The following is a 13,198-nucleotide window of genomic DNA, read 5'->3' as shown; positions in this document are numbered from 1 at the left end:
CAATAGAGTTCAGAATGTCTATAAATGCTGATCCCAATGCATCGTTTTCATTATCAACATGGATATTAAAATCACCAACTATTAAAACTTTATCTGCAGCCAGAACTAACTCGGATGTAAAATCACCAAACTCTTTAATAAAGTCTGTATGGTGCCCTGGTGGCCTGTATACAGTAGCCAGTACAAACATAACAGGGGATTTATCATTAACATTTGTTTCTCTGGATAATGTTATATGAAGCACCATTACTTCAAACGAGTTATACTTGAAGCCTGCCCTTTGAGAAATCCTGAAAACGTTGTTATAAATTGAAGCAACACCTCCACCTTTGCCTTTTAGAAGTGGCTCATGTTTATAACAGTAATCTTGGGGGGTGGACTCATTTAAAATAATGTAATCATCAGGTTTTAGCCAGGTTTCTGTCAAACAGAGTACATCTATATTATGATCAGTGATCATATTATTTACAAAAAGTGTTTTCGTAGAAAGGGATCTGATATTCAATAAGCCAAGCTTTATCATTTGTTTATCCATATTGCTTCTGTTTTTTATTTGTTGAACCTCAATTAAATTGTTAATCTTAACTTGGTTTGGACGTTTTTTGTTTTTTCTAGTTCGGTGAACAGACACAGTCTCTATAGTGTGATATCTAGGTGAAAGAGTCTCTATGTGCTGAGAATTAACTGACCTCTGTGACGCGAGGCAGCTAGCAGACGGTCGGTTTAGCCAGTCTGTCTGCTTCCTGACCTGGGCCCCAGTTAGTCAAGTATAAACACGAAGACTATTTGCCAAATTTCTAGAGAGAAGAGTGGCGCCACCCCAGGAGGGATGAAGACCATCATCTCTTTTAAACAGGTCAGGTCTGCCCCAAAAGCTCGTCCAATTGTCTATGAAACCTATGTTATTCTGTGGGCACCACTTAGACATCCAGCCATTGAGTGATGACAATCTGCTATGCATCTCATCACCACGGTAAGCAGGGAGGGGACCAGAGCATAGTACAGTGTCTGACATCGTGCTTGCAAGTTCACACACCTCTTTAATGTTATTTTTAGTGATCTCCGACTGGCGAAGTCGAACATCATTAGCGCCGGCATGAATAACAATCTTACTGTATTTACGTTTAGCATTAGCCAGCACTTTTAAATTTGCCAAGATGTCAGGCGCTCTGGCTCCCGGTAAACATTTGACTATGGTGGCTGGTGTCTCTATATTCACGTTCCGTACAATAGAATCACCAATAACTAGAGCACTTTCATCAGGTTTCTCAGTGGGTGCATCACTGAGTGGGGAGAACCTGTTTAATGTTTTGATCGGAACAGAAGAGCGGTGTTTTGACCCACGACTACGCTGCCTCACCGTCACCCAGTTGCCCTGCTGCTGGGGCTCTGTTTCCGGAACCGAACAATGTACAGGAATCCCTGAGCTAGACGCATCCAAAGCCGTATCTAGAGCCCTAACATTCTTACTGTCCTCAATTAAAGTTTGGATGCGTGTCTCTAATTCTGAAATCTTCTCTGTCAGCCTAACTATTTCCCTGCATTTATCACATGTGAATCCCTCATCAGCGACAGAGATAGATAAACTGTACATGTGGCAAGAGGTGCAAGTAACAATGACGGGAGAAGCCATGACTCACCGTGCTTGATGAAATATTCTTGCTGCGGTTGTTTGATGAACTTGTGAAAAACACTTTAAAAAAACAGAGAGTGATAGTAAGATAAAGATTCTAGAGAAAAAATAAAATAAAAACAGCTACACGGAGCTACAATTTGCTACAGAAGGCCAACAGGAAGTAGAGAAAACACTGTCCAACAGCGACTCATGTGTTCACTTTTACCACACCTGGCACCTTTTCAAGCCATTCGTTACCATTCTGAATGATATGAATGCTGCGTTATAACTTTACATCAGCATTCAATCTTTAAAACAATGAACAGATTATATCTTTACTTACCTTTCGTCATATAAAGTCAACAGCAAACGGTTTTTGTTTTCAACGTTTTTATTATTTGTTAACATGGATTTAACACCATTATTTGTATACAGTTCGTGTATAAAATGGAGCAAGAAAACAAGGCCTCAGTACAAAGTGTGAATGTTCAAAGGCACATCCATAAGCATACATTCAAACGACCGACTGTAATCTGATATGCTGTATATAGTTCAAACTCAAGCCAGGGTTTGCTTTATGAATTTCCATTTGCTAAAGTTCAAATGGAACTTTAGCAAATGGAAATTCTGTTAATTTTACAAGTGCTTTGAAAAAAGAACAACAGGACAAATATATCATAATTTGGTTATGCTATGTGAAATAGAAAAGCAAACTGAATCAGCTTCGACCCTGACAAAAAAAAAACAACAACTATAAAACTAAAGTACACATATGATGAGTTTAAATCTGCCAGCTGCCATATAGCCCTTTTATGAAATATTCTACAAAGAGATGTTTTTTTAATTTTATTTTTTAATACTGCACAGTGAGCATACAAGGCCCCCTTTAACCTGCATTTTAAAGCTTGAATAAAAAGATTATTTGGCCACTGACAAACCACATCACATGCACTCTAGAGTCATTATATCAGCTCTGTTTGCATTTGTTACTTTTAATGCTTTCATTTCTGACTGCTTACATCACATATTTTAAGGCAAATACACTACTTCTACTGAATGTAGACAGAATAAATGTGGTTGCAAGTGAAATATTTTGTCATATTTAAGAAATGTTCTAGGACACGAATGTTACTCAAGTCTCCAATGGTTTCCAGATGGCTTCAGAAAATACTCAGAGGCTCTTGTTCGGTTCCACCGTGTTCTCGGTTATAATCAGTCACAACCGTCACTCTCAAAAGTGAAACAAAGAATACACAAAAATTTTGAATTTTCACCAGTTGATGCATAAATACCTTAGAAACTGAAGCTGGACTTAATTTTGACAAAATGAAGTTTCAATAAATTAGTCTCAGATGACCAATGAATTAAATTTGCATGATGAAACCATGATGATTGATAATTAAAGTGTAGGCATGTAAAAGTAACAGTGATTTAAAACCTACTACATTGTAAGTGCACATGGAAGAGTTAGTTTTTTTGCGTTTATGTTGAAGGTACATTACAGTGATGAAGTTCAAAAATGCTCCACATAGTGAGAGAAAGCTGAATCAGGTGAAGCCACTGGGAAATGTTGAGGAACAGGAGCGCAGAACCTGTGGACACCATCAGACCATCATGTTGCCCCCTCCCTTATTCACGCGGTTCATTAGGTGGCGGGATCTTGACGTCAGATGGCTCTACGCCCCAGATCTCACGTGCATACTCTGCGATGGTGCGGTCGCTAGAGAACTTTCCAGAAGCAGCAATGTTTCTGATGACCTTTTTGGTCCATTCTTTCGGGTTCTGAGGAAAAGAGTTACAAACAATAAAGTACAGTCCAAATTCAAGCTTAAAAAAAAAAGCGTTTAAAGCTGTTTTACCAATATTCATTAAGGTCAGCTATATATTCTGAGTAGTGGTGGAATGATACACAGTATAGTCCAAGTACTGTAGCTCAATTGGTCAGTGAGCACTGGTCGTTTTGACATTTAGCGCCCCCTTGTGACAGATACAAACAGGCTTTCTGTTCTCAAATATTTTAATTTAGAATACATAATCAAAATTTAATTTAACAGAATAATTTTCAATGATCAAATGTTACTACTGACTCTGGGCTCAGCAACTGAAAAGCCCATATTGGTAAACCACCAGTAAATATCCAAACTTCTCAACTCACCCTGTAGAGTTCATTAACTTTTTCTTGACAGCTGATATATGCTTCATAGTCTGCAAACACCTTGAACCTGAGAGAGAAGAACAGAAGTCAGACACCTCTTACTAAAGCATAATGAGTCTGATAATTGTTACATAAAACTATAAATTCTATAAAAGCTATAAATTCTATAGACGGGTAAAATAGACAGTAGCACGTTTTTTTTAGGGATAAGTGAAGTCTTTAACACTCACCTGTCATGATCCATGAGCATGTTGACAACATCTTTAAAGAGTTCAGGCTCTTTGGGGCTGAAGAATCCAGAGCTGATCTGATCCATCGCCTGCTTCAGTTCAGGCAGACGCTCGTAGTATTCCCTGGCATTGTATCTAGATCACAAACAGTGTTGTTATTGCAGACTAAAAAAAAATAAATTTGAAATAAGGCGGAAATAAAGCAAAATAGAATAGATAAAAGAAGCAATTAATGATTTTAGCTTAGCTTAGCTCAGGGACTTATATCTCTGTTTTTGTTTCATTGTTTGATTACATCAGTCCTCCAGCCTAAAGCTTCCTTGTTTTCAGTGTTCTCCCATTTCTATCCATTCACACTTTCCCACCCTTTTTTGTCCATGGCCTCCACATCCTCCACCCTCATGCCAAAGATGAACAGGTTTTCTTCTCCAGCTTCTTCTGCCATCTCCACATTAGCGCCATCCATGGTGCCGATGGTCAGAGCGCCGTTAAGCATGAACTTCATGTTCCCTGTACCAGAGGCTTCTGTACCTGCCGTGGAGATTTGCTGGGACAGGTCGGCAGCAGGGATCACTGAAGAACAAAGCATATGACACATTCAATCACTTACTCGCCACATCAAATATATAATGCATCTATAGCAAACACATTTATTAGTTTAATTATTACATGACAAAACATAATAAATCTCATCTGATCTTACTTTTTTCTGGCTATACATCAGCGGTTTATAAATTCACTCACCCTTCTCAGCTAATGAGACTCTATAGTTCTCCAGGAAAATGACCTTGAGTCTGTCTCCCACCACAGGGTCATGATTCACCACCTCCCCCACCGAGGTGATCAGTTTAATGATCATCTTTGCCATGTGATAGCCCGGTGCTGCCTGCAGGAGGCGGTGCAGGACAACACAAAAACACCTTTTAGACATTTTAGGACTCGTACAGCAGAGGCTCTCAACCTTTTTGACTTAAAGGCCTCCCATTGTCCAGCACAACTTTCAAAGGCCACTCATATGAAAAAGCAGCTAGTTTTCAGATTCCAACAGAAAGTACAAGTGTCAATATTAACCATAAATAATGATAAATTATTCCATGATTCCAGGATAGGTACGTTCTTTAACATCTGATTTTTTATTTTTAGCATTTTCAGTTAAGTTTGAATATTTTTTATATCTTCATTTCATACAATTTTAATTCAACCTGTAAACCCTTCAGAAGTGTGCTGAGGCCCTCTAATAGTTTGAGAACTTCAGCTTTAGTCAAATACAGTTATGACCATTATCTACACATCTAAATAATAATAACAATAATTATTATTATATTAATTTAAAAAGTAATTTTCAATTGAATACACATACCTTTCCTCCAATCATTACGGTCCTTGGAACAAACTTCTTGTTCGGTTCTTTCTTAATCCCTAGAAAGTACAGAATGAAAAAAAAAAAAGTATTTTATATATAATATAATATAATATAATATATATAAAACTCCTACAAAATTCGGATAAACAACTAAAAATATTTTCTATAATATTTTATTGAATAATTTCAATACAACTCTACAAAAAAAGAAAACTGCTATTAAAAGGAACATCTATATTTCCAACTGAATAAAATAAAACAACAACAATTGTACCAGTAAAAGACAAAACAATATTAATAAAGTGCTATATCTTTGGTCAGTTCCTGTCAGGATCAACCTGGCACAACCCAGCGTGAACATTTCTGTGTGCAATTCTTACTGTTGTATAAAGTGATGACATGCAGGCAGTTGAGCAGTTGTCTCTTGTACTCATGGATTCTTTTGACATGGATGTCGAAGATGGACTCAGGATTTATCTTTATTTTGTACTCACTTTCCAGACATGCTGCAAACTTCTGCTTATTCTCCTAAAAAACAAAAAATAAATAAAATTTAAACAAATAAGTCAGAAACAAGAAACAAAAAAATCATGATACATAACTACCAAACAACAACAAATTTAGACCTGTTTCACTTTGGCCACATCCCGAATAAACATTTCATCATTGACAAAGTCCAACAGCTTTTTTAGCTGGAAAAGATCTGTCAGGAAGTCCTCACCAATTTTCTGAAAGGAAAACAAGCACAAGACAGTGAGGGACGGAAAGAAAACCTGTGGTTTCGTTAAGAACCTGAGTTCGTTAAGAAGGTGACCTCAGCGATGATGTCAGCCAGGCCGGGGTTACAGAGCAGCAGCCAGCGACGAGGCGTGATGCCGTTTGTCTTGTTCTGAAACTTCTCTGGTTCAATCTCACAAAAGTCCTTGAACCTTAAACCACAAAAATGTCTCCAAGTTCTAAATGTCTAATATCTAAGCAATATCAATGGGGAATAAATATCATTGACCTAACTAGTATCTCTACACGAAAATAAAATTGAAACCAACATTAGAGAAAAAAAATCAGATTAATTCTGCTATTAAATAATTGTGTGTAACAACTGATGCACACTACTCACACGGTGGTTTTGACAATGTCTGAGTGAATCCGTGCGACTCCGTTAACAGCGTGTGAGCCGACCACACAAAGGTGGGCCATGTTGATCCTCTTTGGATCGCCCTCCTCGATCAGAGACATCCTGCACAAACGATCACTGTCGCCTGGATACAGCGCAGCAACTCTCTACAACAGAGGCTCAATCAGACAAACCAGTTCATTGAACAACATCCCGATGATCTTGAGTTAGTGTATGTGCGGATCCTCACATCCAGATGCCGCTGGTTGATCTCGTAGACGATCTGCAGGTGTCGTGGCAGGAGCTTCTCAAACATGTAGACAGGCCAGCGCTCCAGAGCCTCAGGTAACACCGTGTGGTTTGTGTATGCGCACGTCTTTGTGGTGATCTCCCATGCCTACCCACATACATACATAAATGCTCATTTTGATAACTTATTATAAATAGAAATTACATCAAATAAATTGAAATCAACTAATAAAATGAGACCTAAAAATCCCATTATTTTGAGTTGGCTGGTTTTGTACACGATACTCTCTTTACATTAGCATTACTATGTCTATTTCTCAAGGAAGAAACCAAGGAATTAGTTTGCTGTTCATTTGTGCCAGAACACTCCCATATCAACTCATTTCAGTAAATGCAGGTCTATGAATAAATTAATTATTAGTAAATTTTATCTTAACACAGTTTGACAGCCTGAACATCACCTTTTCCCAGTCTAGGTGCTCTATATCCACCAGGATCCTCATGAGCTCAGGAATCGCCAGAGCTGGATGAGTATCATTCAGCTGGATCGCCACCTGAGAGACAGTTTAGAAAGCATTGTAGTTTGAAGCATATAGGTTGATTCAAACAAAAAATTCTGTCAAATTTAAGACCAGCAACCAATTAAACGAATTTAAAATAATATCACCTTTTCATGGAAAGTCTCAAAAGAGGTGCGCATGGGATCCCGGCAGCCAAACTTTGACGATTTAAAGCGTCTGATGATGTCCTGCAGAGTAGCAGCCACCACAAAGTACTCCTGCTTTAAACGGAGCTCCTTCCCTTCAAAAAACTAACACATGCATATACAAAGAATTTAATCAATATTAAAGCTTTACAAATAGCAAAATATTTAATTTTCTCTCTTTTTTTTTTGATAGAATAACCAAGCATTGTGTTTTCTGACTGTATAGTTCAGTAGCTGTGTGAACAATAGCTATATTCACTAGTGTATCATGATATAAGCCAACTGTTGCTCAGGACTCCATATTACAGTTTCATACTTCCTCACTGCATTACACATATCTATGGTACTGTTGCACAAGATAAGAACTTTCAGTCTTTTTTTCAGCTTGTGCCTGGCTACTAAAGCATATGTTACATACCAGCATCTACATAGTCTAAATATACACAAATTATATTTTAGTAACTAATACACACATTGTATCTCACATCGTCTTGCTGTACATTCTCTCTCATCTGGCACACACACAGACAAAGTTTTACAGTATTGAGAGGTGTGTGTACTAACGTTGTCATTGGGGTAGAGCACCCTGGAAATGTTCTCTGCCAGGTTCCGGTCCAGTACAGCCTGGATGTAATCTCCCACATTAACTACAAAGGAAAAAAAGAGAGTATTTCAAACCAGTACTGTATTATTTGCATTATAAATCAATGATACAACAGACAGAAATACTCTCAGCATGTACACTAACATTTCAGCCACAATACTTTTGTTTTCACAGGCTAGTGGCCATAGACCAGTGTTTTTTTTTCTTCAGGACTCTTAAAATAAAGAGTTCAAAAGAACAGCATTTATGTATCTTTTGTAATCGTATACTCTGTCACTTTTTATCAAATTAATGCATCCTTGCTGAATAAAGTTCCTTTCTTCTCAAAAAATAAAAGCATTGTCTATAACAACTATTTGCAGATAGTAATTTATGTGGAAATATGACTTAATTTGGGCGCAAAACCTTAAGAGTCCCATATGTCTATAATAGAATGAGACATTCTATGTATAGGCCCGACAATCATGAAGGACCCTCTCAGAAGCAAGCGTATCTATGGGTAACGCTGGCCTGCTGCCAGCTGCTCTCCTGTTTCTGTGCTGCTGCAAGAACCCTATATTTAGTATTCTACACAGAAACCATTCTCCCAGGAAACAAGTTCAACTCACGAAAGAAGGTAAGTTTAGACTAGATCACACTTAACACAACACACTATTTCAATGATACAAGGAAATTTCAAGCATACTGTAATAAATTTTAAGCATAGCAATATTGCAACAATCTAAGCTCACACAGAAGCAGGGATCCTACACCCAAACCAGTACCAAAGGTGTCACTTACTTGCAGTGATACAGCCGAAATAGTACCAAAACACAAAAGTGAAATACTGGACCAAGATCTGAATGTGTGTGTGTGTGTAAATGCATAATCATTGTGTGGACTCACATTCTTGCAGGTTGAAATCATTAGGTGCTTTGGCAGACCACAGTCTCATAGTATTGACAGTGTTGTTTTTATAACCAGGCACAGGAGTGTCATAAGGCATCGCAAGCACCACCTACCAAAGATAAGATGGTACAAATATTCTCATTTTAATGATTTTAATTAAGCTTCATTCTGTTTAATTACATTTATAGACAAAAAAAGAATCACCCCAACCCAGTGCTAAAATTGTAAACAAAATGTCTTTTAAAAAATGAACAATTAAATACATTAACAAGAAATTATTCACTTGTGCCTGATGCAGCAAGCAAAATTTGATTGCACACACGATCCATGATTACACTACCATCAAAATGTTTGGAGTCAGTGTGATTTATTTGAAGTTAATATTAATAACACATGCAGTAGTTTATGGGGTTGCAAATTTATTTTAATTTAGCTTTGTTTTTTCTCCTGCTATATCAAAAGAACAGGACAGTTTCAGCAATTCATTGAGAGTCACTGCACTAGATCATGACTGACAGACCTGGGTGTCAACCCACTTTGGTCCCTCATGTGTATGTGCCACTCGGCCATAGAAATGCACAGGCAGCATGTATTCCGGACGGGCCTTCTCCCAAGGGTTACCATAACGCAGCCAATCATCAGCTTCCTCCACCTAATAAACAGAGTTGTCCCACAGTTAAATGGTTTTGATATTAAAAAAAAAAAAAAAACATTGAGGCTTTTTGTCCAACTAACTCAATATAAGTCTAAGGTAAATGTATACTTGTCTATGAATGTTTTGGTTTACCTGCCAGCCATTGGTGATCTTCTGATTGAATATGCCAAACTCATAACGAATGCCATATCCATATGCTGCCAAACCCAGAGATGCCATCGAGTCCAAAAAACAAGCTGAAGGAGAAGGCGAGTGCCCATTACGATCAGGTTGTGTACTCTACCACAAGTGTTTTTTGGGTTAAGTCTGGTACCTGCAAGACGTCCAAGCCCTCCGTTTCCCAATCCTGCATCCTCCTCAATCTCCTCCAGCTCTTCCAAATCTAGTCCAAGCTGCAGATTAAAAAAAATGCATCTCATTATAAAAACATTTACACAAGACAAATACCATATTGGGCAATAACATTTTAAATTATTAAGTTAACTTTTGTGCAAGGTTTCAGCATCTTCAAGTAAAGGAAGGGTTTAAACAGTTTTGCAAGCCTGTAGCAATTGATCTACATCCCCAATGAGCTCTCTGTGGGTGAGCAGAGGAAAAAACAACAGCCGTTTCTAAAGTATCTGGATGCAATACAGTAATACAGCTGTGGGCCGGTTATGCAATTAAATAAACGCTCCTTCTAAAATATTAAGTTTGCTAAGTAATAGTGATGCACTTTACCTGGTAGATAGCCTCATCACAGGCATTCTGCAGCCCAAGATTTATCATGGTGTTCTGTAGAGTTCTGCCCATGTAGAACTCTAGAGAGAGATAGTGGACGCGCTGCAACAGAAAACACACAGATAAATCTGACTGCATGAACGTTCATGTCTACAGAGAATCTGTATCTGAAGCAGATGATGTGGGTTAAAAACACTACATAACTATGACCATACAATGTACAAAGATTAGAAGATGCTTTCTGGAAATTTCACCCTTCTAACATTTCAATTAATGCCGCGTTCCAGGCAACCCGTAAGCCGTGTTTTTCCAACCTTCTACCCATGAAAGTGCACTGGAACGGCAGTCAAACCCGTGACTTCCCATCCGTGAACTCGTACTAGATTGATGTACTCATAATTCCGAGCTCTGACAGCACATTGCCCACAAAACAACTATGGCAGCACCAACGGATAATATTGCCTGTGTGTTTATTCAAGTGGTACACGTTGAAAAACAGATTTTAGGACAATATAATGCTGCAATAAAATTAATAATCTAGTTACAATTCCTTGCACTCAGGCAGTTTGGCAAGACTTTCTTGGAACACTACAAAGTCATGAGTCATGGTAAGTCATGACTTATGGGCTCAAAAACCTGCCTGGAACACAGCGTAATCACTATGTGAACTGGAAAGAAAAGTAATGGTCTACCAATATATTCTTGTTTTTTTTTTCTAGAGTTTATTTTCAAAGCAAAAGAGGAAAGCAAAATACTGAACACTAGAACTGATTGTTACGGTTCAGCAATATCAATAGAATTATTTGGAATTAAACCCAAATGAATAAAAATGGCACATTAACATACTCTTCCTTTTAACAAAGTCACACTCATGCTCTGGTCAAGTCTCATCGAGGTGTGCAACATGCTTAATATGATGTCTTTGGCTTGGGATCAACTTTTCATAAAAGTCCATTCACCAGATGTCTGCAAAGGGAGGAGTTCACAGCCTGCTGCAGGCCTCGGATCCACAGTGAACAACATTTGAATACCACAGTAATAAATAAATGCTTGCTTCATTTTCATGTGCTGAGATGGTGCTTAATGACAGCATACTGTATGTTTAAATAAAGTGACAGTGTTTTACTGTTTCTCCAAGGGTCTGAACCTCAACAAGCTTAATGCTTGACAAGAGTGTAGTTCCTGGAAACACTTCACATATTGGTGTGCTGTGCTCAACCATATAAAGCTCTGGTTCCATTTAGAGATGGTTCAAAAGACACATAAAAAAAAAAAGCACACAAATCTCTGGAAAGCAGTCGAAGTCTCTGAATAGGACCATTCTTGTGCACTTAATTGAAAATAAAATACCAAAAGTGTTAAATAATACATTAATAAAATCCTGAATAAAGGCATAAAGTATAGAAAGTTCCCATATAATGCTGCTTTATCTCAAAATACATGGCTACATTTCATGGTTATCAAGTTTCACAGAAACATATAGTGTAAGCCACATTAGTGAAACCAGTATCGTGTAATCTGTACTTGCTCTAGAGAGCTCACATCATGTGGTTGCAAAATACTAAGTTACTTATGATGGCCTAATGTGACAATGAACAGATCACACTTTGCACAGGAAGCACAAACTAAAAGATGACCCCATGTTAAAGAATGACCAAATGGATGTCAATGCAAAGAACACAAAGTTGAGAAAACGAATGTCAAGGCTAAATTAAATATGAATATTCAGTTTATGTTTACGATGTACCGTGAATATGATGGTTTATGCATCAATCTTTTATTCATTTACTCAAATACGGATGCAGTTACAAATTTATATACTAATGTAAAAACAGGCAATAGTTACATTTACATGCATTTTCATGTATCCCACTACTGCACAAACATGCCACTTCCTGGCTGCCTGCACAGGAAGAGGAGAAAGAGGAAGAAGAGCTCCGTACCTTCGGGTCTTTCTCGTAGTAGTATTGCTGAGTGCGTATCCAGCGGCCCACCAGGTGATCCCGAACCGTGTGCGCCAGCGCGAAGAAATAATCCCGCGGGGTGGCCACATTGCGGTCCTTAACTAGGGTGAAGTGAAGATGCCTGTTGAAACTCTTTTTGATTTCGGCAACATCCCCCAGTCCAGCTATACCACGAACACTGATCTGCTTACGCTTTTCATAGTCGGTCAGAGGCTTGGACATGTTGACAACGCGTTTAAAAACCGAAGAATGAACGTTTGGACCCCTTGGCTTGCTGTATGCCCAGGTAGCTGCGGTGTGCAATGACTTTACAGGCACTATACTCTTTGAGACACACCCCTATGTCAACTGGAGAAGTAAGTAGGCGGGATTTTGTAGAATGTCTCTTTATTGGCCAGTGACGCTTTCGTAATTGCATTGTCATTGGCTGGGTCAGATGTCAATAAGCTCGGCAACGCTAACTAGCCAGGGGAGCGTTTCCCAAAACCATAGTTGCTAACTAAGTTAGCAACTTTGTTGGTTGCAATACAAGTTCCCATTGCCAACCAACTAAGTTGCTAACAGGTTAAGTTACACCCCAGGTTGAGGAATATATTCAGAATTCTGTGCCTGTAGTTGGACAAAAATGACTTGTAAAGGCTTGCCCATTTCCTTACGTTTCATAAGAGCTCAGTTTCCATTGTTATAGTTATACAGACTTTATACTGATAACTATAATTCCGGATTGATTTAGAGCCAGAATCTGGCCGTATATGGATCTAACTTACAAGCAACCAATGGAAAACTTTTAAAAGTGGGAGGAGTCTTATTTAGAAGTGAAGTCTCTGTATGTTTGTGAGTAGCTGAAATGCAGTGACAAACCATTCTTGATTTAAATCTATTTTTAAACATTTAAAAAATTATTCTAGAACTATTTTATGTTATGCCTGTCTTGA

The 13,198-nt window shown here is 38.1% G+C and overlaps 1 protein-coding gene across 1 annotated transcript; it reads right to left on the bottom strand.

Moving 5' to 3' along the window:
* Positions 1-3,146: 3,146 nt before the first annotated feature.
* On the bottom strand, positions 3,147-12,606 carry pygb (phosphorylase, glycogen; brain). Its single transcript, XM_059520184.1, has 20 exons — positions 12,243-12,606; positions 10,300-10,401; positions 9,893-9,971; positions 9,712-9,815; positions 9,445-9,576; positions 8,922-9,033; positions 7,997-8,079; positions 7,394-7,537; positions 7,188-7,280; positions 6,728-6,874; positions 6,481-6,644; positions 6,178-6,292; positions 5,990-6,091; positions 5,744-5,891; positions 5,361-5,419; positions 4,745-4,886; positions 4,366-4,573; positions 4,001-4,135; positions 3,771-3,837; positions 3,147-3,397 (listed from the first exon to the last, which is right to left on the bottom strand). The coding sequence occupies exons 1-20, from the start codon at positions 12,483-12,485 to the stop codon at positions 3,245-3,247; spliced, it is 2,532 nt and encodes an 843-aa protein (XP_059376167.1). The 5' UTR covers positions 12,486-12,606; the 3' UTR covers positions 3,147-3,244.
* Between the last annotated feature and the right edge of the window lie 592 nt (positions 12,607-13,198).

Source organism: Carassius carassius, chromosome 32, assembly GCF_963082965.1.
Source record: "Carassius carassius chromosome 32, fCarCar2.1, whole genome shotgun sequence".
Taxonomy (NCBI): Eukaryota; Metazoa; Chordata; class Actinopteri; order Cypriniformes; family Cyprinidae; genus Carassius; species Carassius carassius.
The sequence above is the reverse complement of the archived record's forward strand: the minus strand, read 5'-3'. Positions and strand labels throughout refer to the sequence as shown.

Coding starts and splice junctions, on each gene's coding strand:
- pygb (XM_059520184.1), bottom strand. CDS start 12,485: ATGTCCAAGCCTCTGACCGACTATGAAAAGCGTAAGCAGATCAGTGTT. Junction 6,645..6,727: donor TCAACCAGCGGCATCTGGAT/GTGAGGATCCGC, acceptor CCTCTGTTGTAG/AGAGTTGCTGCGCTGTATCC. Junction 5,892..5,989: donor ATGTGGCCAAAGTGAAACAG/GTCTAAATTTGT, acceptor TTTGTTTTTTAG/GAGAATAAGCAGAAGTTTGC.